The sequence below is a fragment of the Panthera pardus genome, unplaced genomic scaffold (genome assembly GCF_024362965.1).
Source record: "Panthera pardus isolate Hobbes unplaced genomic scaffold, ASM2436296v1 HiC_scaffold_11, whole genome shotgun sequence".
In the NCBI taxonomy this organism is placed as follows: domain Eukaryota; kingdom Metazoa; phylum Chordata; class Mammalia; order Carnivora; family Felidae; genus Panthera; species Panthera pardus.
Window position 1 is genome coordinate 72,277,540 of NW_026526666.1, and position 23,770 is coordinate 72,301,309.

At 57.3% G+C, this 23,770-nt stretch overlaps 4 protein-coding genes across 12 annotated transcripts; all 4 read right to left on the reverse strand.

Moving 5' to 3' along the window:
- Positions 1–94: 94 nt before the first annotated feature.
- On the reverse strand, positions 95–3,931 carry CCDC24 (coiled-coil domain containing 24). Of its 2 annotated transcripts, XM_053896218.1 has the most exons (9): positions 3,492–3,931; positions 3,155–3,327; positions 2,759–2,934; positions 2,505–2,621; positions 1,915–1,989; positions 1,310–1,364; positions 785–854; positions 596–674; positions 95–513 (listed from the first exon to the last, which is right to left on the reverse strand). In XM_053896218.1, the coding sequence occupies exons 2-9, from the start codon at positions 3,278–3,280 to the stop codon at positions 279–281; spliced, it is 933 nt and encodes a 310-aa protein (XP_053752193.1). In that variant the 5' UTR covers positions 3,281–3,327; positions 3,492–3,931; the 3' UTR covers positions 95–278. The 2 variants fall into 2 exon arrangements, with proteins under 2 accessions (XP_053752193.1, XP_053752196.1); XM_053896221.1 differs by lacking the exon at positions 3,492–3,931 and having other exon boundaries at positions 2,759–2,962; positions 3,155–3,265.
- A 124-nt stretch (positions 3,932–4,055) lies between these two features.
- B4GALT2 (beta-1,4-galactosyltransferase 2) lies at positions 4,056–13,796 on the reverse strand. Of its 4 annotated transcripts, none has more exons than XM_053896194.1 (7): positions 13,505–13,796; positions 11,504–11,859; positions 11,058–11,293; positions 8,049–8,239; positions 7,755–7,877; positions 7,539–7,643; positions 4,056–4,939 (listed from the first exon to the last, which is right to left on the reverse strand). In XM_053896194.1, the coding sequence occupies exons 2-7, from the start codon at positions 11,805–11,807 to the stop codon at positions 4,789–4,791; spliced, it is 1,110 nt and encodes a 369-aa protein (XP_053752169.1). In that variant the 5' UTR covers positions 11,808–11,859; positions 13,505–13,796; the 3' UTR covers positions 4,056–4,788. The 4 variants fall into 4 exon arrangements, with proteins under 4 accessions (XP_053752169.1, XP_053752173.1, XP_019284542.1 ...); XM_053896198.1 differs by having other exon boundaries at positions 13,399–13,796; XM_019428997.2 differs by lacking the exon at positions 13,505–13,796 and adding an exon at positions 12,948–13,104.
- An 880-nt stretch (positions 13,797–14,676) lies between these two features.
- Positions 14,677–18,049, reverse strand: ATP6V0B (ATPase H+ transporting V0 subunit b). Of its 2 annotated transcripts, XM_019428994.2 has the most exons (8): positions 17,869–18,049; positions 17,057–17,105; positions 16,741–16,824; positions 16,536–16,613; positions 16,260–16,329; positions 16,087–16,138; positions 15,681–15,871; positions 14,677–14,977 (listed from the first exon to the last, which is right to left on the reverse strand). In XM_019428994.2, exons 1-8 carry the CDS (start codon positions 17,933–17,935, stop codon positions 14,951–14,953), a joined length of 618 nt encoding a protein of 205 aa, XP_019284539.1. In that variant the 5' UTR covers positions 17,936–18,049; the 3' UTR covers positions 14,677–14,950. The 2 variants fall into 2 exon arrangements, with proteins under 2 accessions (XP_019284539.1, XP_019284541.1); XM_019428996.2 differs by lacking the exon at positions 17,057–17,105 and having other exon boundaries at positions 17,869–17,990.
- Positions 18,050–20,880: 2,831 nt separating this feature from the next.
- DPH2 (diphthamide biosynthesis 2) lies at positions 20,881–23,586 on the reverse strand. Of its 4 annotated transcripts, XM_019428991.2 has the most exons (7): positions 23,220–23,472; positions 22,894–23,006; positions 22,415–22,638; positions 22,078–22,236; positions 21,553–21,681; positions 21,296–21,472; positions 20,881–21,214 (listed from the first exon to the last, which is right to left on the reverse strand). In XM_019428991.2, exons 1-7 carry the CDS (start codon positions 23,364–23,366, stop codon positions 21,090–21,092), a joined length of 1,074 nt encoding a protein of 357 aa, XP_019284536.2. In that variant the 5' UTR covers positions 23,367–23,472; the 3' UTR covers positions 20,881–21,089. The 4 variants fall into 4 exon arrangements, with proteins under 4 accessions (XP_019284536.2, XP_019284535.2, XP_019284537.2 ...); XM_019428990.2 differs by having other exon boundaries at positions 21,553–22,236; positions 23,220–23,586; XM_019428992.2 differs by lacking the exon at positions 22,078–22,236.
- Between the last annotated feature and the right edge of the window lie 184 nt (positions 23,587–23,770).

Sequence of the window (23,770 nt, forward strand, 5' to 3'; positions counted from 1 at the left end):
GGACAAGAGTTGGGGCTGGGATGAGACCTCTGCCTGCCAAGAGTTTGTGGAGGGCTGGGAGAAGAAAGGCCAAAGGCTATGATTGTCAGAAGCAGACACTAGGGACTTGGCGAGGGGGTGGGGCAAGGGCCAGACAGACAGACAGCCTTGGCGTCCTGGCCAGGGCCCATCCAACCAAGACGAGATCTGAACCGGGCTGGGCCACGGCAGCTGAGAGGTGGCAGCAGCGGATGGGGCGAGTTCCACCAGGAGCCGAAGCCTACTTTGTGACCGGTCGTTCAGGTTGGGGCCTGGGGTGCTGTACTGGACATTGGAGTAGAAGCTGGCCTTTTCCCAGGGCTGCGCTGAAGCTTCCGTCCCCAGCGGCAGGTGGTAGTCAGGCCTCGAGGTCGGGGGCAGCGCTCCAGAGGAGGGGCAGGCAGGCAGCACCGGAGAGGCTCAGCCCAAACTCCAGAAGCGCCACGGAGGCAAGGCAAGGGTCTGAGACCCTTGGAGGACCCCGCGGGCTGCTGCCTGAACAGGAAAGAGTAGCTGTGAGTGAGCAGTGGCCTGACCCTAGGCCTACCCTGTCAGCCATCCACCTGCTCCGGTTTACCTGTGGCTGGAAGAGACACAGGAAGGCCTCAGAGGCACCTGCAGCTCTTGTTGCATGGCCACCTTCTGTTCCCGTAGCTCTGGAGGACAGGTGTACCTGAGTCACAGCACCCAGCAGTTCCAGGGTGTGTACAAGTGTGGGGCAGGGGGCAGCAGGCTGGGTGCTCTGGGGTCCACTTGGGATCCTTACCTGCTAGGGTGGGCTCTAGGGTGGCCTCAGAGGGCTGGGATGCCCCTGGATACTCCTCTTCCAGGCGGCGCTGCAGGGAGAGCTGGCTCAGGGCCCCGGCCACAGGCAGGGGAGGGGCAGGGCAGGATACAGAGGCCATGATCCCATGGCAGGACCCCAAAACCAGCCCAGGCAGTCCCTGGGGACAGCACACTCCCACCCTCCGCCCAAAAAGCCCAGCTTGGTAAAGTGCTGGCTGGCTTGGACTCAGACTTAGGGAAGGGAAGGAGCCAAGGACCAGGGGCAAATTTCACAAGTTAATCTAAAAGTGCTGACCTTGGACTTAGGGGCTCAACCAGAATCTTCTGGATTCACACACACACAGGGAACGTGCACGTGTGAGAAAAGGACACAGGACTCGCACACCTTTACATGCACACACGCACATGGACATGGCCGTTTGTGGGTCTCACACACCAGGTGAGAGGTAGGTGTGTCCACTCGGCAGAAGGGCTCTGGGCAGCGAAGCCCAGGGCCGCAGCTCACCTGTAGGATGGGGATCATCCTCTCCAACGTGTGACACTCCTCCTCCAGGAGGCTCCTGGGACACATGGGAGTAAGGCAGCCAGGACCAGTGCCACAGGACTGTCTCAGCTGAGCCGTCCACATAGCGCTAACCTCCAGCTTTCACCTCCACCAGGCCCTCCTTCCTCAGCCCACCTTGCTCTCTGTGGCCGGGTGCTGGCCCAGCCTTCCAGCCCTTGCGGGCCTCTCCCTGAGCAGGATGTGTCCGTCCCTTGCCTACCTCACAGTGCCCACCATCCTCTACTGCATGGGCCTCGTCCTGCCTCCATTCTGCCCTGCATCACGGCCATTCCCCTTCTCAAAACCCTTCCGTGGTTCCCCACCTCAGGATAAAAATCCTTGGGGCTCAGCGCCTGCTGGCATCCATCATTAACCACTTCCTGGCAGCAACTGCACAGGCCCTGCAGCAACCTGCCCTTTCCACCTCTCAGCCTTCCCCTCCTGGTCTCCTCACCAGGTGTGCGGCCTCCTCCTCCTCTCTCACAGTCCAGTCCCAGTACTTCAAGACTGGTCCCAGCCCCATCCTCCCTGTCTTCACCCTCACCACGCACACTCAGGGGCCTCACCGCAGGTGTCTGGCAACCTGGTCGATGCTGGACACGTTCAGCTGGTCCTTGATGACGCTGAGGTCCCTCTGACTGCTGCTGGCAGATGAGGCCAACATCATGCCCCCCCCCCATGTTGCCTCACCCCAGGCCTTCAGGACACGAATGCCACTTCTCCCAGATAATCCTGTGTCTTTTCTCACAAAGGCAACATAACATAGTGCAAAAGGGGAGGAGTTCTGGAGCCTGGGTTTGCAAATGGACTCTGCCACCCTTCAGTGTGTGTGACCTTGTGCAAATCGAGTATCCCTTCTGAGTTTTAGTTTCCTCATCTGTAAAAGGGGGCCACTGCTCCCCACAGAGTTGTGTAAGAACTAGAAATAAGTGGCTGCTTCCATTCACTTACGAATGTGCTCCTTTCTCACTTCTTTCATTTGGTCCCCAGCGCTCTCTAACCCAGCCCTCACTGATCCATACAAGTGGTTGTAGGAGATCCAGCTCCAGGCCAGGAACTTCTCTGTGGAGCCAGGTGGAACCCACCAGCTGGCTGGGGCCCTCTGCTAAGCAGGGAGCGATCCCTCCTCTCCTACATAGATTCACCTCCACTTTACCTGGATTCACCAGCTCTCATCTGGAATATCTCCTGTTCTGGCAAATCACACCCAGGCTCCTCCAGGGCAAAGCGCAGGACCCTGGGGCTATACTGGATCCAAGCCTGGGTCTGGTCTCTGCAGAAGATCACAGAAAGAAACTCCGAGGCTCCTTCCAGGGAACCACAGGAAGGCAATCCTGGCCCCTTATCAGGCACAGGGCTAGCCCCTCTTAGTTTTGCTGTGGGGCTTAGCCCTAGGTCTGAGGTTCCCACCTGCCCTCGCAGATGGCCTTCTGGCGGAGACCAAGGAGCAGCTGTCTCAGTTCCTGGCGCACGAGGTCTCTTAGGAGGGGCGGTGGTGCCAGAAGGGAGGAGGGGTCAGAGGTGGGTCGGGAGCCAGAGGCTTGGGAGGATCGAGCCTCACGGAGCAGTGACTGTAGCATCACCACCTGCAAGGAGAGCTGGGACACCTTGCGACTGGGGAGAGAAGTGACGGGCGTGAAGGGGGCTGGGGGACTGAGGGGCAGAGAGGAGTCAAGAGGGCTGGGCGGACAGTGAGATGCAGCAAGATCTCGAGAGTTATCGGGCAGGGCCAGGGATCCGGAGGAGGTGGGGAAATCACCCGAATCGTGGGACAGGCCTGGAGTGACCCATCAGCCCATTCCCCACCTCTGCCCGGAGTTCCAGGCTCAGGTCCACCGTCGTCTCCCCCAGAATCCTCTTCACTTCGGGCCGCTCCGGGAGCGGAACGTGCTCCTCTACCAGCACCCACAGCGACGGGGAGTCCCAAGACATGGCCCGCCCGCGCCGCCACTCCGCGACAAGCGGCCCCAGGCTCCGACCTGCGGGAGAGCAGGTCGGAGCGCAGCATCACTACAAGGCTGGTAGTCCAAGGCTGGGCCCTGCCCCTCGCTGGCCTCGCGGGCCACGCCTTCAAGCTTGTCGCGTTCTCCGGCCCCTCCCAAGCCCCACCCTTGTTCTGCCGCCAGTCAGAGACTGGAATTACTGGGTTGGGAGCACTGGCCTCTGGCGCTGTCCCTTCTGCCCCGCTTCTGCCTGACTCTCGGGGCCGCGATTCCCGGTCACGGCCCCCAGGAGCCGGGCAGTGGAGACCAGGGCCCTAGCCCCGCCTCTTCCGCGTGGCCGTCACCCGGGAAACCGCGCCGCTACCCAGGCCCCGCCCCTAGCCATCCCAGGTGGGGTGGGCGGCGCCAGCTCGCGGGGAGTCGGACCCACGGCGGAGGCAGGTGGTTTGGAAGTCCGACCATCCACAGATCTCTGACGCCAAGCGCTGTGGGCTCATCTCTGGGCAGCATTCGGCTTCGGGGCAGGTGGGAAGAACCCAGAAATGGGATTCCCCCTGGGATTATTACTTCGTTGCCTCCCCTAGCCCGGAGGCAGCGGCAGGGTAAACCTTTCCTCTTAGGGTCGGCGGAAGTCTCGCGAGCGACTGCGCTTGGAAGGGCCTGGGGAACCAGGACAGCCCGGGCCAGACAGAAGAATTGGGCCAGGTGCCCTCCCACAACACACAGAGGGACCTAGATCCCCAACCCCAAGCAGACAAAGGGGCTGCTCCATTCACGTTTTTTACTAAAGCACCCACACAAGTTTCTGTGCAATGTACAAACAACGAGCCGGCCCTGGGGCTACTGCCTTCTCTCCGAGACAGGGAGGCAAGAACCTGACTGACTGATCTAAGCCCCGCCTGCCCCGCATGCAAAGCCCAACCCCAAGATCCCGGGCAGCGACACAGCACCCCCTCTGGTCCCCTCCTGGGGCTGCTCCTCAGCAGGGGGCGCACCAGAGTTTGCCCCTACAATGTTGAATGAAAAAGGTTTCCCCTCCCCTGGGAGTACGGGGGATCCTCAGGTCTGAGAATTCCCCCTGGAAGCGACACTGCCCCCTAGCCATACCACTCTTCCAGGCCATAGGGGGGACTCAAGGGGGGAGAAACTGAGGCACAGAGAGGTGGAGTGACCTAGCCCAGGCCACTCGGTGAGGCAGTGCAGGGGCTGGCCCGACCCTGACGGCGAGGGAGGGCTGGGCTGGGGAGGAAGGGGCAGGAAGAAGGGTTGACCCCAGAGAGGGCCACACTTGAGGGGCTTGCCCAGGTTGGAAGTCCCCCAGAGTAGGTTCTGAAACTTCCAGGTGCAGCTGCAGGGGGGGCCTATTGAAGACCCTCCGGAAACAGAGCCCACAGTCTCAGTCCTGGGAGATCCCCCACAGAGCAACCACCAGCCAGGCTATATAGGTCAGTCCTCTGGCAGGCAATCCTTGGCACTGGGAGCCTTTGTCCATTAGTATCAGCCCCGAGGGGGCCATGATGGGGGCCGCCCAATGTCCACTGTGATATTGGTGAAGAGCGGTTGCCGAGACACCTCCAAGACCTGGTACCGCACTGACCCGATGCCATCCCGCTTCATGGTCAGCTTCGTGTTTTGAATCTTGGTAAACCTAGATAAGATGGAAGTGGGTCCAGATCAGGGTTACCCAGTAAACCCAGTAAACCTAGTATGAGATTTCTGGGCTAAGGCTCAAACCACCCTGGCTTCTTCCAGGGATGACTCCGTTCTCTCACCACCCCCTCTGCCCGTCACCGGCTTGGAGCCCTTTTGCTCTGGCATCTGCCTTCAGAACAGAGATCTTAAACCCTTGAATCCAGAACTGTGACACCCTCACAAATCTCTCTCATCTCAGACTTTTCTTCCAAGCCTTAGACCCAGACATGGGTAACCCACAGGCACCTCAAATGTGATGTGTCTTGTGTCGGGTCATCATCTTCACTCCCCAAGCCCCTCTTCTCTGTGCTATCTTCCCTGTCCCTCACCACTTACTTACTGAGCAGTCCCCAAGTGCCAGGCTCTGCTCTAAGTACCAGAGACACAGCCATGAACAGGACAGTAAGGTTCTTCCTCTCATGGCAAGTCTATTCCACTAGGGAAGACAGGTAATAGACAAGGAACACATCCGGGTGCTAAGGGAAACAGGAGAGGGAGACCAAGATGGCTGCCTTGGAAGGGGTGAACATGTGACACCACACTGACAGCAGGGGAAGAGCATTCGGGCAGAAGTAAGCATATCCTGACCCTAAACTGGGAATGAGAATTTGCACAGTAAGGGGTTAGAGCTTAATGGGCCAAGGGCTTAGGAATAGCATGGAGGCTAGAGCATGTAGAGGCGGGGCTATGTAAGTCAGAGGAAGCAGTTTTTTTATTCTGTGAGTGAGAAGACAGGGATTTTTAGCCCATTGGTGGGGTCGGGTGGGGGTGGGGGGGCAGAGGATGTGAACTGCAGAAGGGCAAGGGGAAACAGGGAAGCTGTTGAGGAAGTGGTGAGAGGCCACTGCAGTAGTCCAGACAAAATGACAGAGGCGGTGGAGGGAGAGGTGGATGGGCTCAGATGTGTTTTGGGAATGGCACGGACACGACTTGCTGATGGTTTAGACATGGAGGGTGCGTGAAAGAAGAATCAAGGAGAACGGGATCTGAGGCAAAAGCAACTAGGTGGATGGAACCACCATCCAGAGTTCCTTAAGCCAGAAATGCTGTGCTGTCTTGCCACGTCCTCACCCAAGGCAGATATCACGAACTGATGATGACACCTAGGCCTGAAACAGGACCTAGGCTCCTGGCATGTGCTTCTAGAGCTCTGCTCCCACCCTCATCCCGACTGTTTGGACCTTTCCGGTCCTTCCAAGCTCGGCTTGGATCCCTCTCTGGAGCCATCCCAACACCGAGCACTCTCCCTTGGATGCCCTGTAGCCCCTCTTCTCCCTCCCCCGCTCACCACGTCTGTTATCTGAACTGCTCTTTCATCAGCTCCCCGTGCCCTGTGCTTCATGCTCCTGCCAAATGTCAACCTTCCACTGGTGCTGCAACCGACCTCCCCACTCTTATATCCTGGGTTCAGAACAGAACAAGCCTACTGCTCCATCTGGGGGCACAGCAGGCACACACCTATCACACCCCTGGGCCCGGCGGATTCCTCCAAGCCTGGTCGGCTCCCTTCCTGGCCCACCAGCAGCTCTGCCAGCCCTTCACCTTCTTCAAACTCAAAGGGTGATCCTTTCAAACGCAAATCTCATCCTGCCTGTCCCCTGCTTAAAGCCCTTCTGTGACTCCCCAGTGCCCCTGGGACAAAAGTGAAACTCTCATCTTGGGATATGCGACCCCAAACACCCAGCACTGACCCCTCTACTGTCACTCCCAGCCTTCAGAGATTGTAATACCAGACTTTCAGACTCTCGGCATGTTCACATTTCAGACTCCTGCAAATGCTATTCCTTTTCAAACTGACCACCTCCACTAGCCTGGTGAAGATAGCACTGTGCCCAAGGCAGGTGTGTGACAAGTACCTATTGAATAAATAACCTTTCCAAGTTCCGAGTTTACCATCACCTCCTCCAGGAGGACTCCCACCATCACTCCCTCTTTCTGCCAGGACAGTACATGCCCTGAACCTTGTGCTGCAACTGCCTGTCTCCCTCCCTGGAATGAACTTCACATGGGATGTCCAGCTGGGACTGGCTCTGGGCCCCCCTCCCACCAAGGTTAAAGCAGTGCCAGGAAGTGCCGGTCTACACTGCATGCGCCCTCAGGTGCTCCTCCCAGCCAGCACCAGACACCAAATATTGCCGCATCCTCGGGGACGGAGCAGCCCACTCCCGTCTCAGAGAGGCCAGCACTATCTTTCCGTGCCCTGCCCCACATCGCTCAGGCCACCTTTATTGGGGCCCCAGGCCCAGGAGCTGTGCCCGGCACCTGCTATCTCTTGTCCCATCTGCTCTGGCACAAGGGAGGTCTGTGAGGACACCGACGGGAATGTAATCTACTCGGTGATGATTTGAGCCCTGCCTTTATATTCCTGTCACCTCTCGGAATCAGGAGGACAGAAGTCTGGAGTGAGGCTGAGCTAGGGGCTAGGGAACAGGAATCAGGGATGTGGGAGTCATCTCTAGGAATCGAGGGTCAGGGGCCTTGGGGAAACATCTGGGGATCAGCGGCGCTGGGGAGTCACTTCTAGGGAGTAAGGGATTAAGGGCACTTGGGGTCACCTCTGCGGGTTGGGCTCGTTATGCTTGTCCCGGTCGTGCTTGATCATGCGGTAGCGGCCTATGCGGATGTCTGGGCGCGAGATCTTCATCCCAGTCAGGGAGATCCTGGGGATGGGGACAGACGGGCTGGAGCAGGCACCAGGAAGGGCAAGGAGCCTCGCCCAGTCTGCGCTGCACCTTCTGCACCCGGTCTACTCCCGCCCCGCCCCTACTCACCGGTTGAAGATGTCGTCATCCTCGCCACCCCAGCCCCAGTATTCGTTGGGGAAGCCATTGATTCTCAGAAACTGGGCTTTACTCAGGCCCGACACACCTCCAAAGTACCCAGCATAAGGCAGCCTGTGGCATGGAAGGGCAGGTGTCAGTGAGAGGCCTGAGGGGATTCCAGAGGGAGGGCCAGAGATGGGGTGGGGGAGAGTGTGCCACAAGGGCCAGAAGCAAGGGGGCGCTGGGTGTGGTGCAGACAGTAGGGATGGGGAGTCTGGGTCCAGTTGAGAAAGGAGCCCTCACCGGAAACCAAACTTGTCCATGGCAATGGCAAAGTGGCGGGGCTGGTCACCACAGCGGTACAGGTTTCGGTCATCCATGGGGACCAGGTCCACGTCACTGAAGATGAAGCAGTCATAGGTGGCATCCTCCTTCAGCGCCTCTAGGAAGCCCACGTTGAGCAGCTTGGCCCGATTGAAGGTGTCCTCACCATGCTGGGGTTGGCGCAGGGGAAAGGTCAGTTCTGGGCCTGTGACTGGCAGGCACCTGCCACTCTACCACTGTCCAGAAGTCCCCAGGGGCCTACTACTACCCCCCGCCCCCGCCCTGCCCTCTGAGTGGATCCCCTAAGTCCAGCTTGTTGTCCTGGACCTGACTTCTAAGGCTTTCCATGACCTGGCTCTAGTCTCCTCTCTGGCTGTTGCCTTCAGACCCCATGGCCCAGCTGTACTATGTTCCTCAGCAGCCCCAGAACATGCCAGGCTTTACTGCCTCAAGGCCTCGGTGTTAGCTCTGGAAGGCTCTCCTTCTCTGCTTATCAGGCTTATGTCTGGCAAGGCCTCTCTGATCAAACCTCCCCTCCTCAGCATAATTATTCATTCTTTCCTATGAGCCTCACTTATGCCAGTGTCTGGGTAAACTGTGATTCAGAGCTCTCATTTCACTCCTTTCACCCCTACATTCCAGCACGCCCTACAGCCCTGTCCTTGATGCCAGGCATCATCTTTGTGCTGGTGGGAACCTTAGAGAAGAGCAGCCCTGTATCCCTGCTGAGCACAGTCACAAAATGAGATGAACAATGAATGCCCCAAATGACCAGTGTCTAAGGTAAAGAAACAATGGGGACTGAGCCACTAAGTCTCAGCCACCTGCCCCCTCTGGCTCATCTGGATCCACATCCAACTCCCTGGGCAGCCTCTGGGACTGGGACAGGACCTGGCTAGATTCACTGGTCTCCCCAGCAAAATGACAAGCACAGGGTATACAGGCAGCCATGGCCCAGTGAGCCTGGGGGTCCCCTGAGAAATAGGGCTGCAGGGCCAGGCCTCCTTGAGGCTGGGTTCCTGGCCATGCAGGCCCAAGCTCCAAATTCTGGCCAGAGCGAGGAGGATCCCATGGAAGGAGGTGACCCCGAGCCCCTGTCCCAACTCATAAATTACAGACCGGAGCCAGACTGGAGAGGGTGGGCCCTGCTGGAAGAAGAAGAGGAATCCTGACCCCTCCTTCCCACCAGCCAACCTGGGCCTGACAGGGTGGGAGCTGCTCCCCTAAACCACCTAGCCCTGCTTGCTCTTTTTCCTCCCGGCCCTTCACTTCTCTCCTACCAGCCCTTGCAGCAACTCTGTGTTTTCTCCTGGCTCATCGGCTCTCCTTTCTGACCTCTCTCACCAGCCAGGAGCCCTAGGTTTCTCCCACGCAGCTCATAAGCACGCTCAATTTTACCCCATCTGAAAAATAAACCTCTCTCTAGCCACCGCCCTACCTTTGCCTTCCCTTCTCAGCAGAGTAGTTTTTTAAAGAGTTGTCTCCAATTGGCTATTTCCATTTTGTCAAATCTGATTCCTTCTTCAACCCACTGCAATCTGCTTCCGCCCCCACCATGCCCCTGAAATGGCTCTCGCTGGGCCCACCTTGTTGCTAAATCCACTGGACGCTTCTTAGTCCACATCCTCACTCCCCCGGCAATACTCACGTAGCCACCATGCTTCCTTCTGGACACTTATTCCTGGGCCTCTGGGACACCACACTCTCCAGGGGCTCCTTGAACATTTCTGGCCAACCTTCACAGCCTCTGTGGCACTGTCCCTTTCTCCACCCGTCCCTTACATACTGGTTTTCTCCTCTCGGGTCCCATGCTCCCTGGGCAGGTTGGATGTTGTTGGGTTTTAAGGACCATGTGCATGCTGGTGGCTCCCAGATCCCTCTCTGCACCTCAGGCCTCACTCCTGGTCCAACTGCCTCCTGAACATTCCTCTCATACTTCACCCAGACACTCATCACATGCAAAAAAGAATTCAGAGTCATGTTCTCCCCCAGACTGGCCCAGCTCCTGTGCTCCCATCTCCCTCACAGGTGCAGCCAAGCACCTGGCAAACAGCCAAGAAGAAACCCTCGAGATGCCCTGGCAGAGCAATCTTCCCAATAAGAAACGTACACACCACTCCCTGTTTAGAACCTTCCAGTGGTGCCCCATTACCTGGGGCTCAATTGCTTCACATGCCTCCAGAGACCCTTCTGGATTTGGCCTCCACCAGCAACTCCAGCATCATCTTCGCTACCCACCCTACACGTTGGACTCCACACCTCAGCCAACAGTTCCCGAACACACGAGACCCATTCTCTCACTGGGGCCTGGGGCCTCCAGTCTGTCTGTTGGCTGATGCCTGTTCATCCCTCAGGGCTGGACAAGGCCTCTATGTGCTCCCACAGCGCCCTGCTCCGACTCATCTCACACCATCTTCCTGGAGTCTACAGAGATCCAAGTCCAAGTATGGGAGTCCCAAGTATGGGAAGGAGGACCTGATCGCATCCTCCCCAGACCCCAGCAGCCAGCCCCAGCGAGGCCCGTGGGAAGGCTTAGACACTAAGCTGAGTTCCCGGGCCTCTGCTATGGCCTTGGCCCTGATGCAGACTCCATTTCTCTTTCAGGGTCTAACACTCCCTCTCCTGGGGCTCCTCCACATCTCCTCACAGCCAGCAGACCCTACATTTCCACCTCCATGGGGCGGGGCCTGTCAACCGTAGACAACGGGGCTCATCCCCATTGAGGCCATGCACACGCCTGTCAGTGTGCGTGCCAACATTCGCACGCGCACACTCCTCTTCACACACACGCAAACCTTCCTGTGTGTGCATGGGCGTACACGTAGCCCCAGGCGTACATCCACGGCTCCACACAACCATAGGCAGACAAGAACCCACGGATGCCCCCAACCCCACGGATGCCCCACAAGGCACGTGGGTCCCCACACCTACAGGTGCTTATGGGTTCCCTGGTGGCTGGTGCGCGGCCTGGGGCCACAGGAAGCACACCTGGTTGATGACGTAGACGCCATAGCGCAGCCGCTGTCGCCTCAGGATGGGGTGCAGGTAGTGGAGCCAGTAGCGTAGGTGGTGCTCCCGGTGTCGAAAGGGGATGATGACTGCCACTGTCTGGGCGGGCGTGCAGTCAGGTGGCGTATAGCGGCCGCCCAGAAGCACGCCTGGGTTCTCCCTCTGCACCCGCTCCAGTGGCATGGGTGAGGTGAACTCAATCAGCAGTCGGCCCACTGCAAGCAGGACGGTAGCGGGAATCAGGCCTTCATCAGAATCCAGGGACACCAGCCCTCTCCCGCAGCCCAGGGGTGGGCAAGGGAACCCCAGGAACAGCCCTCTCGCGACAGACCCGGAGCCCCAGCGCTCCCATGGGTCATTCCCCAAATCAAAATGGTCAGGTCTTCTGCCCACCCCAATAGGCAGGCCCCACCCTGCAGGCTCACCAAGACCAGGCGGCGAGTCAGGACAGGGAGGCAGGATGGGAGCCGTGGGGCCTGGCCGGGCACTGGGAGCCTCAGGGAGCCCCGAGCTGGGGGCAGTGGCGTTGGGCCGAGAGAAGTTGGTGCTGCTGCTGGCAGCTGGGTGGAGGGCACGGGCAGGGCCCCGAGCACTGAAGCGGCTGAAGAAGGCCAGGTGCTGGGCGTAGACGTCAAAGTAGAGGATGACGGCCACGAGAAAGTGCAGCAGGCAGAGAAGGAGCACAGCCTTGCACACGCGCTCCAGCGTCCCCCCCAGCAGTCTGCTCATCCCGCAGGCGGCCGCCGGCCCGCCCGATGGGCCCGGGCATCCGGCTGCCGGCCTGCACAGGGGGAAGAGAGAAACAGACCCAGAAGGTCAGGGCCCTGTGGGCAAGGCTACCCACCCCTCTCCCGCCCGCTGCTCACACTCACGGATCCACATCCTCACACTTACCTGCTCGTACCCTGTGATACTCACGGGCTCACATTCTACCTGCAAACAGATACACAGACACGGTCCCTGGCAACTCACTACTCACACATCCTCACACACCTGAGTACTAACCCACATAGGTGTACATTCGTTGTCCTTGCGGACACGCATACACACAAGCACAGCCTCATGCACTCTCACACTCAGGTGCACGCCCTTACCGTATGTCTTGACACACACTCCCATGTGTTCTCAGAAACACGGACACATGACTTCTAGTCACACTGGTTCATACCTCAACACGGAAACACGTTTATCTGCAGACCCGTATGTGTACCTGCGCCCCCAGAGGACAACACCCCACAGGGTAGCATCCTCAACCCAGGACTCGTGGTCTGGGGAAGGGAGACCATTTATTGAGTACCCACCATGCAAGGGGGCTTAGTACTCACGACGTCAGTCTTCCCAGAAGCATGGTGGGCAGTGGTTGGGTTGGATAGGTACCAGTGGCAAGTAGGCCGGGCCAACTAGGACCAGGCTGGGAAGTGGCCCTCAGCATCCAGGAGGCCCAAATACGAACGAGATGTTTATGGGCTCCCTTCCGTCCGGAGCACGAGGTCAAAATACAGGGTAGGGCATGAGACACCCCTCCTCTAAGACCTCAAGGATTGGGATGAACTTTCTGGCGCCTGCGCAGCACTGCTCGTGCTGATTCCCAGAAGAAGGAACATATGGGCCCTGGAGGTGGGTCCAGCACCAGCAGGCAGGAAAGGGTCTGCCTGGGCCACAGCTCCAGCTGCGGTTCCAACAGAGCACCAACACTTCTGGCAATGCTTCAGGAAGCAGGCTGAGTCTCACAGATACCCAGCAGCACACAACCACAGATACCTGGAGTCCCAGCTAAAGTCACCTGCACTCAGGACACACAGAGAACTACATATAGAGTCACAGACACACCCCAGCGACAGTAACAGTAACGCAGAGTCACACACTCACAAACAAAGCCGCTGCTCCTCGATGTACACAGCCATGCATGCAGGCTCCCCGGCAGCTCAGACGCCCGGCCCCACATGCAAACATTCCCACCCCTCCCTCCCGGGCAGGGGTTCTGGGTCAGGCTGGCGGCCAGGCTGCGAGGTGCGCTTGGGCGGGGCTGGAAGACAGAGCGGCCTGAACACGTGGCTCCCGGGACGGGGGAGGCAGCGAAGACCGGGTGGGTGTGGAGCCGGGGCGGGGGGGCGGGGGGGGGGCGTGGATGTGGGGCGGGGGCCGAGCCAAGGGGGAAACGTGAGTGGAGCGCCTCCCCGAGCCACGAGGCCGGGGCGAGCGAGGACAATAAGGGAGGCTGGCAGGGGGCGGGCAGAAGAGTCCCGGGGGAGCCGAGGGGGAGGGGTGGGGGTGGGGTGGGGAAACGCCAGGCCGGGGTCTGACCGCCGGCGCCTCTCACCGGCTCCTGGGCGGGGATCGCGGGGCCGCGCTCGGGGCGCTCCTGGCGGGGCCGGGTCTGGAATGTCGGGGCCCTGGGCTGGGGGCCGCGCGCGCACCCCTCTCACCCGGCGCTCGGGGCTCAGCAGGGGGTGCCGCTCCTGCTCGGGCTGGGTTCCCGGCTCCCGCGGCTGCGGACGGCTCCGTCCCCCATGGCCCGGCCCCGCCGCCTCCCGCCGCCCGGTCAGCGGCCCCTGCGGCCCCCGGGCCGCCTCCCGCCGCCGCCGCGGGCCATGGAGCCGAGCCGCCCCGGGGGGCAGGGCGGGGCCGGGCGGCCGGGCAGACCCACGGACCCGAGGACCGATGGACCACAGCGCCGCCGCCTCCCTCCCGCGCTACGGCGCCTCGGAGGGGCAGGCCCGGCCGGCGCGCCCGCGCGCGCGCCCCCGCGGCCCCCGCCTCCAGCGCGCCCGCACCCGCCGCGCGCCTCCGCCACCCGCCCCTCCCGCCGGCGGCCAAGCGCGGCGGAGCGAGGGGCCGGGGGTGGCGAGGGACCGGAGAGGGGCGGACATCGGTAAGGTCACTCCAGAGGTTGGATTCGGGGCCTGGATGGGGCGGTGTGGGTGGGTCAAACCCATTTCGGGGTGGGTGTGGGCTGGAGCTCGAACTCCGCCGAAGAAGGGGGCCTGGAAGTTAGGCGACACAAACAGGGAGGTTAGGGATTTGTCAATTCATGGATAGGAACAGGATTAAAGGCCCGCCAGCTGGGCAGGACCCCTAAAGGCGAGGACAGACGTGTGTGGCAGGGGCTTCTAGGGTAACAGGAGGTTGGTTAAGAGACTGCACGGAAGTGGGAGGAACTGGACAGGGCCCTGGGAACAAGGATTCAAATTTGTTACTGGCAGGGGATGGCACGGGGATAGGCAGAGGCAAATGAATGGGCTCCAAGCTCCAGAGGGGTAGAGGGTGATGGATGCCGGAGGGTAGAGCCAGGTAAGCAGATGGCTCATCTGGGCTTAGACAAAACCTTGAAGACATGGGACTAAGGACAGACCCTTCCCCTGCACAATCACCTGGGTCCATATCCCCAGACTCCCTTGTTCCTTTCAGTAAGGATGTTCAGGGCCAGAGTCCTTAGCCCAGCACCATACCTCCCCACCCAGGAACTAGTTCTGTCCAGAGTAGAGACTATGTATGAGCCAGAAAAGTGCCAAGAGGCTGACATTAGGTTGAGGCCTACAGGCCCGTTTACCCTCCCTCCCTGAAAGAAAGTAGCAAAGGAAGGCAACAGAGGCGGCACTGACCCAGACAAATACCACGTTTATTTCACAAACACCAGGAAAATGGGTTAGGAGTGGAGGTGGGACACAGGTGCACAGCTGCACACGGTCATCAGTGACCCACTTCCCACACTGAGGCTCCAGCCAGGCAGTGCTTCCGAGTTGACAAACAAGTGAGTGCAGGGAGGGCTCTTGAACACAAGCCCCCTGAAAGGCCAAGGATGACAGCTCCAGCTGTCCCAGGAAAACCACAAATAAATAAGAGTGGGACACAGCCCCACCCATACAGATCATCTAGTCACCCATCTTCACTCTCGAGGTCTGCAAAAGAAGAACAGGAGAAATCAGACAGAGGCAGAGCAATAGATAAAACAGTGACAAATGACAGATCAGGCCTAGCAAACCCATGGCAGGATGGACAGACCACAACAGATGGATGACTAGACCAGGATGGGCATGCTGTGACAAACACAGATGAACAAGGACAGTCAGACAACCACAGAGTTAGGCGTGGGACAGAGAGATGGAGAGAAGTGGCATATGGACAGGACCAGTCACCAAGAGTCAACCCAGCTAAGCACTCAGTCACATTCAGACCATCAGGCTGATCCTTAGCCACGCTCACACATTGTCAAAGACAAGACGCACACAATTCAGACATGCTGTCCTACTGACAGCATACATACACACAAGCCCTGAGAAACATAGTCAAACACACCAAGACAGACTGACACACAGCCAAGATCCCAACCCAGTCTAGACTACAAATAGACAAAAAAATAACAGAACAGAAAGACTCAATGAAAGACAAAGACACAAAGCAGCAGGGAAATAAACATTACAGTTATCAATGATACCAGATTAGAAAGCTTCAAACAGAGAAACCAAAAAATGGGAATGAAATGGGGGGAGCTATTCAGGGGTTCTATGGTTATAGAGGGAAAGGGAGCACCGTGGCTCCTCTGGAAGGAGAATGAGTCTGGACTGGGGACAAGGACACAGGTTCCCCCACGGGATTCATCACCTGAAGGATTGCAACAATGACCCCAAAGAGGCCAATGGCGCTGCCAAAGATCTCCACGATGAGAATCTTTACAAAGAGGCTGGGGTTCTGTGCATCAGCCAGGGCAGCTCCACTGCCCACGATGCCCACGCAGACTCCACAGAAGAGATTAGACAGGCCCACTGTGAGGCCTGCCCCAAACATGGAGTAGCCTGGGGGGATGGAAAGAGAGTATTGAGGCCAAGCCAGGCACAAGGGGAGAGGAAGACAAGGGCCCAAGATGGACTAATGGGGCCAGTCACCACCCCAACTCGGCAAAGCAGGCCAAACAAAGTGAGAGACTATTGAAATAAGTCTAAGCTGGGCCATGGAAGGGGGGGAAACAGACATGAAGCCCCAGCTTTTTTTCCTTCACACATCCACCTACCTGCATGGTAGTTTCGATGTCCAATGGCCTGGGGGTCAGTGGCACTGAAAGGCTGTGGGAGACAGAAAAGTAATCCGAAACCACTCCTTATGCCACTCCCCCTCCCTCAATATCACTAAGCATTGTACCCAACACACTGGAATAGATGCCCACCCTACCCTGGTTCTCCATACCTCAGCCATGTTGCTAATCACAATTGCCATGATGATGCCATAGATGGCCACAGCCTCACAGAAGATGATGCTGGTAGTGGTAGTGGTGGGCATGGGGATGGAGAGGAGAAAATAAGAAAGAAACCAACCTTCGTCCCCAGAGAGTCCCCAGCCACCATTTCCCCCACTGATACCCCACCCCATTGGGGGCTGGTCAGGAGCAGCATGTCAGATCAAACAAATATGCAGCTCACAATGCAGCTGGTTCTGACAACCATCCGAAGGCCCTACACTTACCTGACCAGGTTCTTGGTCTTGATCCTGGGGGCCTTCACCCCTCCCCCAATGATAGAAGAGCCAGTAATATAGATGCCCCTGGTGGAAGGATAAGAAACTGATGAGCAGAGCCCAAGCTTGTCACTGACCCCAGGATGACTAAGGACCCAATGACCACCTGCTATGACTCAGCCCCTCCCCCCAGTCCCACCACCCCAACACTCACCATGCTGCCCCAACCACAGACAGGGAGATAGCCAGACCAATGCCCAAGTTTGACCACATGAAGGGGGAAGTCTCAGTCAGGAACCTGGTGTGGAAACAGGGAGGAAAGCAATTTCAGCCCCAGTGGAGAAGTGGGCACGAAATCCAGCCCCCAACCCCCCAAACCCCCCGGTCCTAGATGTTGGGACAAAACATTTCATATCTCCCAAAGGTCCATATCGCAGGTAGCTGGGGATGGGGGGGAGTAGAGGCCTTAGGTCAGAGAGGAAAGGCTGCAGAAAAGCTCCTAGGGGAATCCTCTCCCTGCCCTCCCTTACCATGCCACATCAAAGCGGAAACCCAAGTCAAAAATGGTGTAGCAGATACCTGCAGCAGGGAGAGAGAAAAAAGGGGGGGGGGGCGGTTAGAGACGGCTCTCCAAAGAGAAGCTTCTCAACTTAGACAAGAAATTGCTGCCCGGCTGATGTGCCATCTCCTCGAAGGTCTGCCTACACCTAGGTCAAGGGAGAGTCCTCAAGCTGGCTTTCGTGTCAAAGCGCGGCTATCTATTCAAATCCCTCTGCTCAGGCCTCCATTTTCTGCCACTCCCTCAGTACCATATCCCCCCGCCCGGTGACTCCTCCTCCCAGACCAAGTCCCTCCACTGGCAGCTACTGGCAGACCTGGACACTCTGGAGAAAAGAAGGGAGCAGAAGCTCTGGCCGAGAACACCAGATTCCACCGGCCCAGTCTGAGCCGGTTTACCCAACAAGCTGTGGGTGGGGGAGGGCAAAACGACCGGGAAAAGAGGAACTGGAACAGTCGGCTCGTGACCCAAGCAGGCCCATCAGGAGCAAGCGAGGGGCGGCAGCAGTGAGACGGGGGGAGGAGGTGGTAGTGACCGAGAGGGACCGGGGCTGCTCTCGCGGCCCCTACCTCCCACCGCCCGCGCCCCTCCTTCAAGGAGCTGGTGATCTGGGTCTCCTCTGTCAGGGTCAGAAGCCCCAACAGGCATGAGGCAAGTCCTCGAGCCTCAGGCACAGGGCCAGCATAGGGGCCCAGCATTCCCGGGACTCCACTTCTCCCTCTGGGCTCTAACCCCACCAGCTCGGACTGGATGTCGGCCCCGCCCGCCAGGGCCCGGCCTCACCCACGACGAGCATGCAGGCCCAAAAGGCCACGAAGACCCCGGAGTAGAGCAGCGCTAGCCCCGTCATGGCGGCAACGACGGCGGGGCTCGGGTCCGTGGGGCCACTGCTAAACCCGCGTCCCTGCGTCCACCGTCCGCCCCGCAGTCTGTCCGCCCGCCCCGCAGCGTCACCTGACTTATCCACGTGACGCGCCCGCACCACGTGACCCCGCGCCGCGTCGCCTCCAGTCTAGGACTTGGCGACGCCGGAACTGCAAGCGCTAAGGATTGTGGTTGTTGTAGTCTTGCGCTTCGGAAGAGGCTCTGGCGTCATTAGTACCTCGACCTCTAGGTGGTCCCTGTCGCGTCTCTCCAAATCTGCGCCTCCTCAGCCCTGACATTCAGTCCCAGATCGGCCCACCAGCCCTGCAATACACCGGAGCCTGCTCTTGAGCCTCCCTAGCTTAGCCTCCAAGCCATTGCTTGGATCCCCTGGGCCCCCTCCCTTGTCGTCCTACCCAGTTCCGTGAGAGTGTCATGCTTTCTCACCTTGCTCATGCTTTCTTCTGCCTGGAGCACTCTTCTTCGTGCTCATCCCGTTGCCCAGCTAACACCTACTGGTCCCCGGAAAGCCCTGTCAGGAAGCCTTCCCTAACCCAGAGGCAGGGTGATAACCTGCTCTGGGCTTCCCGGTTGCCCTGGTGATCCTTACGAAACTTCAGATCATGTCACTCTTTGGTTTAAAATGCCATTTCACTTGGAATAAAAGCCACAGTCCTTATAATGGCCCACTAGGCCTCTCCCAGTGCGGCTTCCCATGCCCCTTACCTGACTTCATCTAATATTCTTCCACTAACTGCTTTTCCTTGAACATACCAGCCATACCCCCAGTACATCACCCTTGCACTTGTTCTCTGGTCTACTTATCCACGTGGTCCACTCCATAACTTCCTTTTGGTCTTTGTCACATTCTTAAAAAGGCCTTCCCTAACTATCTTGCTGAATATTGCAACCCACTCTTCCTTACACTCCTTCCCAGCTTTATAGTTCCCCATAGTACTTATCACCATCTGGCATGCCAATTACTTTATTTTGTTCATCTCTTCCCCCCCCCCCCATGAGAATGTAAGCAGTATGAAAGGGTTTTTGAGCTTACTGCTGTATTCCCAGTGCCTAGCACACTCCATACATTATTTGTAGAATACACGATTGGTGCCCACCTTGTCTGTTGCCATGGTCCTTTTACAGATCTGCCTCTACCAGTAGACCAGGCACTCCCTGAGGGCAAGGACCTCATCTCCCTGTTCACCTGCTTCTTTAACTAACTTTGGACAATGCCAGCATACCACGCTTCTCTGCAAATGTGGGGAATGAAGAAGTGTCCACAGGGGCTTCCCTCCTTATAGATGGTACTGTTTCACTGTGTGGCAATTGCTTACTTAACTGCCTCTCTTCCCAATTCCACTATGAGGACAGGAACCCAGTCAAATACAATTCAGACCTTCAGGACCTGTAGTGTTTGACGAATAAAAATAAACAGGAGAAAAAGTATCTAGTTTATTCAAGTTTCTGTGATTTCCCTGAGAAACAAATTAGTCATTGTAGACCAGCACTGTCCAAAAGAACTTCCTGCAATAATGGAAATGTCCTGTAGCTACACTGTCCTCTCATGTGACTAAATAAGCACTGAAATGTACTTGTTTTTATATAATATTCTTTTTTTTTTTTAACGTTTATTCATTTTTGACAGAGACACAGCACAAATAGGGGAGAGGCAGAGAGAGATGGAGACACAAAATGTGCAGCCTCCAGGCTCTGAGCTGTCAGCACAGAGCCTGACATGGGGCTCAAACCCACAAGCCGTGAGATCACAACCTAAGCCAAAGTCAGACACCTAGCCGACTGAGCCACCCAGGTGCCCCTATATAATGTTTTATAATATGCTTGTTATAAATAAATAAAACCTGCATTTTTATTTATTTTACTTACTTTTATTTTTATTTTTTTAATTTGTTTTTTAAAGGTTTATTTATTTATTTAAAAAAAAATTTTTTTTAACGTTTATTTATTTTTGAGACAGAGAGACAGAGCATGAACGGGGGAGGGTCAGAGAGAGGGAGACACAGAATCTGAAACAGGCTCCAGGCTCTGAGCTGTCAGCACAGAGCCCGACGCGGGGCTCGAACTCACGGATCGCGAGATCATGACCTGAGCCGAAGTCAGCCGCTTAACCGACTGAGCCACCCAGGCGCCCCAAGGTTTATTTATTTTTGAGAGAGAGAGAGGGAGTCAGAGCATGAGTCAGGGAGGGGCAGACACAGACACACAGAATCTGAAATAGGCTCCAGGCTCTGAGCTGTCAGCACAGAGCCCCATGTGGGGCTCGAACCCATGAACTGTGAGATCATGACTTGAGCTGAAGCAGGATGCTTAACCGACTAAGCCACCCCGGTGCCCCTATTTATTTTACTTAGTTTTAAAGTTTATTTTTAGTAATCTCTACATTCAACACAAGGCTCGAACTCACAACCCTGAGAGATCAAGAGTCTCATGCTCTTCTGACTGAGCCAGCCAGGCACCTTAAGAAACTGAGTTTTTAATTTTAACTAGTTTAAGTTCATGTTTAAATAGGCATACGTGTCTAGCAGTTGCTTTATTGGACAACACAGGTCTAGACCAGTGGTTCTCAGCGAGGGACAGTTTTGCCCCACAGGAGACATTTGTCAATGTCTGGAGGCATTTTTGGTTATCACAATTGAAGAAGGGTATGTTAGGGGCATCTAGTGGGCAGAAGCCAGAGATAATGCTAAACATCCTATAACGTAAGGATAGCCCCTCACAGCAACGAATTATCTGACCCAAATTTGTCAATAGTACCAAAGTTGAGAAATCCTGGTCTAGACCACCTGGAACCTTTGACAAGGGTAGAACCTCAATTGCACACCAGAAACTGGGACTGGCAAGAGGTCCTGGGCTGTTCCCAGGAGGACAGACGGACCCATAAGACTTCAGGAAACCCCAAGTCAGTCCCCATCAGTTCAACAGACATTTATTAAACCGCTATATGCTAAGCCTCATGCCAGTGCCACAACAGGACAGAGCTGGGTCCCCTTCTTCAGTGAGGGGCTGTCTGTCCTTCCCTGCATCAAGGATCCAGGCAGAGGAGTAGGGTTGATGCAGGGAGTATTAAAGGTCTTTGCAGCAATTCTTCAGCCCATCTGTGTCTCTGGCCCCACATGGTATCAGCTGCCTCCCTCATCCTCATAGGCGATGGCAATCCCTCGTCTTCCACTCACAGCTCCTGTCACCGGTGTCTGACCCAGACGGGGTTGCAGCCCCTGCCAGCTCCGGGAACTAAGGAATGAAGCTGCAGAGAGAGGGGACTGAGGCCAAGTGGGCTGAATTTGGGGAAAGAGTTCAGCTGGGAGCAGAGACTTGGCACACTTACCTGCAGGGCTGCTCTCAGCCAGCTCCAGCTGGGGCCGCAAGGTCAGGGCCAAGCATCCAGGATCATTTGATGGCTTCCAGACAGGTGGGGGTCGGAGTTCCCCAGTAATGAGTGACACATCTGGGGTGTCCCACAGTTCTGAGTCAGGTGGTGGGAGGGGCACGTGGAAGGGAGAGCCTGGAGGGAGAAAGAGGATCCATACCGGCCCAATTCCATGCCCCAAGTGGTTCCAGCTCAGGCAGTACCCCACCACTCACCAGGCAATAAATCCGCGTAATGTGTGAGGTAGGGAGCCAGGCCTGAAGGTGGCCAGGCAGGGTTGCAGGCAGCCTCCAGCTCACATGGTGCCAATACAGGCCGGAAGAAGCCACCAGAAGGTTGTGGAGCTAGAGCACCAAGAGGGCAGGCCAATAGCACAAAGACATCCATTTCAGGAAAGTTGGCAAGCTTAGGAGGTGTGGGCCGCCCCAGGGCCAACACATAGCTACGCTTGCCTGCAGCCTGAGCCAGGTTCCGCAAGTGTGACAATGCTTCACGGTGTCGGGCCACACCCAAAGTACCTGCCAACAGCCCCACCACTCGGGCATCTCTGGCCCTCTCTACCAGGTAGTGTCTACGTGCCCTTAGCCGTCCAGCCCGGACACCTTCATCCTGAGTCTGCCCTGTGTCCGGGCAGCAGGTGAAGAACGGCTGCCCTGGTGCCCAGCCCAAGAGCAACCGGCTCAGGTCTGGGTCAAGGTCAAGGTCAGTGCTGGCTTCAGAGCCCCCCACATAAAAGGCACCATATTCTTCCAGACACCTCCCTGGAGCCAGGGGAAAGCGGCGCCCAAAACGCTCCAGGGGCTCAGGTTCTGGACTGCAGGAACCCACTGGCAAGGGAAGAGCTGGGCTGGAGACAAGCAGGTCCAGGTACCGTGGGCGCAGGAGAGTGGCCAAGGCCTCTGGAAGAAAGGGGTGGTGTCAGGAACCCTTTCATCCCCAAAAGGCTGAATGTGACCCAAAAGCAAAGAATGGGATCAAGGCCATATCGAGAGCTCTACAGGAATGTACTGAAATGGGGCTATCAAGGCACTAAGCAGTTGGTCCACCCTTCCTGCATGCACAGGCAAAAACGCTCACCCAGGGCATGGGCACAGGCTGGCTCACTTAGCAGCACCACAGGCGCTTTGGGGTCTGGGTTCTGGGCCTCAAAGGCCTTGGCGCAGAGCTCCAAGTGCACAGAACGTTGACCAAGGACGAAGGCCACAGGCAGTGGGCGAGCTGGAGGGCTTAAGCAGGCAGGGCCAAAATGTACAAGGGCCTGAGCTCCAGCTTGCTCAGCACCCAGTACATCCACACAGCAGCTGCAGGAAAGATACCATTAGTGAGAAGAGTTCTCATCAGGAAAAGCTGCCTTTCATGGGAAATGTGGTCACTGAAGAAAATAATGTTATGAAAAGAAGACACTGTCATTGAGGGGAGGAAGTATCAGGAGAGGAGGAATCATCATCAAGGAAAAACACAGCCGCTGGGGGCAGACACTGTCCTAGGGGGGAAACACCATGAGCCCTGCATCAGTAGACCTACACCACCCTCAGTCTTCAAGCTCAAATTCACACCTGCCATAAGCTGTGTCGCCCAGAATGAACATCTTCGACCCTGTGGTCTCCTCCAGTCGTGCAGCCACGGCCCCAGCATCTCCCAATAGCTGGTCAGGGAACTGCAAGGCCACCTGTAAGCATAAGCCATGGAGTCATGAACAACCTCTCCTCCACCGAGGGCCTCTTAAGGAAAACCTTCCAAGAGTCCCTACCTGACCTTCAAAGCCCCTCCTCCCAGAGGAGCAACTCCTCCCGCACCTCCATCCTCACAAAATTACACCAAGATCCCGATCTTCTGGGCGACCCATCCAGAGGTGAGCCACCCCTCCCCAATCTGCCCTTACCCGCTGACACTCTAGGTCGCGGACAAATCCAGCGACTCGCTCCAGCTCGTACACGCGGTCCAGGTCCGCGAGAGGAGTGAGCACTCTGGAAGCGCCCGCCTCTCGCAGCAGCGCTGCCTCCGCGGGGCTGCTGAACGTAGACTCCATGAGGTACAGCTTGGGTGGCAGAAAGCAGCAGGGACCTCCCTCGGTCAGCCTCAGGCACCGCGTCCTCAAAAGCAACCCCCAAAGAGTCAGAGTCACTTGGTAGGGACGGTGGGGCTGGGAAATCAGTGCGCAGCCCTTGAACCATCCCTCCACCCCTCCAAATTCACGTTTCTCCGTTACACCACTACACACGGACCAACGAGGGAATTACTTCCGGGTTTTTGAGGCGGGGCTGGTGGTAGTTTTACCAATCAAACTAGCACGGCTCCCGCCCTCCAATCCTCGCCAGGCCGCCCACAGAGAACCAATAATCTGTCTCAGAGCCCCAGGCAATCGGTACTACCTCAGAAGGCGCGGGGCCTTGTGGGTATTGTAGTTCCCCTGGACCGCCTCTCCAGGCATTC

What these genes read in the sequence shown, in the direction of transcription:
- DPH2 (XM_019428990.2), bottom strand. Translation starts at nt 23,366, where the DNA reads ATGGAGTCTACGTTCAGCAGCCCCGCGGAGGCAGCGCTGCTGCGAGAG. An exon ending in GCGACCTAGAGTGTCAGCGG is followed by an intron (nt 23,007 to 23,219) that starts GTAAGGGCAGAT and finishes TTATGCTTACAG; the next exon opens with GTGGCCTTGCAGTTCCCTGA. An exon ending in AGCCTGTGCCCATGCCCTGG is followed by an intron (nt 22,237 to 22,414) that starts GTGAGCGTTTTT and finishes CCTTTCTTCCAG; the next exon opens with AGGCCTTGGCCACTCTCCTG.
- CCDC24 (XM_053896218.1), bottom strand. Translation starts at nt 3,280, where the DNA reads ATGTCTTGGGACTCCCCGTCGCTGTGGGTGCTGGTAGAGGAGCACGTT. An exon ending in CAGGTTGCCAGACACCTGCG is followed by an intron (nt 1,365 to 1,914) that starts GTGAGGCCCCTG and finishes CATGTGTCCCAG; the next exon opens with GAGCCTCCTGGAGGAGGAGT. An exon ending in CCTAGAGCCCACCCTAGCAG is followed by an intron (nt 675 to 784) that starts GTAAGGATCCCA and finishes CCTGTCCTCCAG; the next exon opens with AGCTACGGGAACAGAAGGTG.
- B4GALT2 (XM_019428997.2), bottom strand. Translation starts at nt 12,982, where the DNA reads ATGGCTGTGTACATCGAGGAGCAGCGGCTTTGTTT. An exon ending in ATGGACAAGTTTGGTTTCCG is followed by an intron (nt 7,878 to 8,048) that starts GTGAGGGCTCCT and finishes TCCATGCCACAG; the next exon opens with GCTGCCTTATGCTGGGTACT. An exon ending in AACGAGCCCAACCCGCAGAG is followed by an intron (nt 4,940 to 7,538) that starts GTGACCCCAAGT and finishes CATCTTATCTAG; the next exon opens with GTTTACCAAGATTCAAAACA.
- ATP6V0B (XM_019428994.2), bottom strand. Translation starts at nt 17,935, where the DNA reads ATGACGGGGCTAGCGCTGCTCTACTCCGGGGTCTTCGTGGCCTTTTGG. An exon ending in GGCCTGCATGCTCGTCGTGG is followed by an intron (nt 17,106 to 17,868) that starts GTGAGGCCGGGC and finishes TCCCTGCTGCAG; the next exon opens with GTATCTGCTACACCATTTTT. An exon ending in AAGACCAAGAACCTGGTCAG is followed by an intron (nt 16,330 to 16,535) that starts GTAAGTGTAGGG and finishes TACCACTACCAG; the next exon opens with CATCATCTTCTGTGAGGCTG.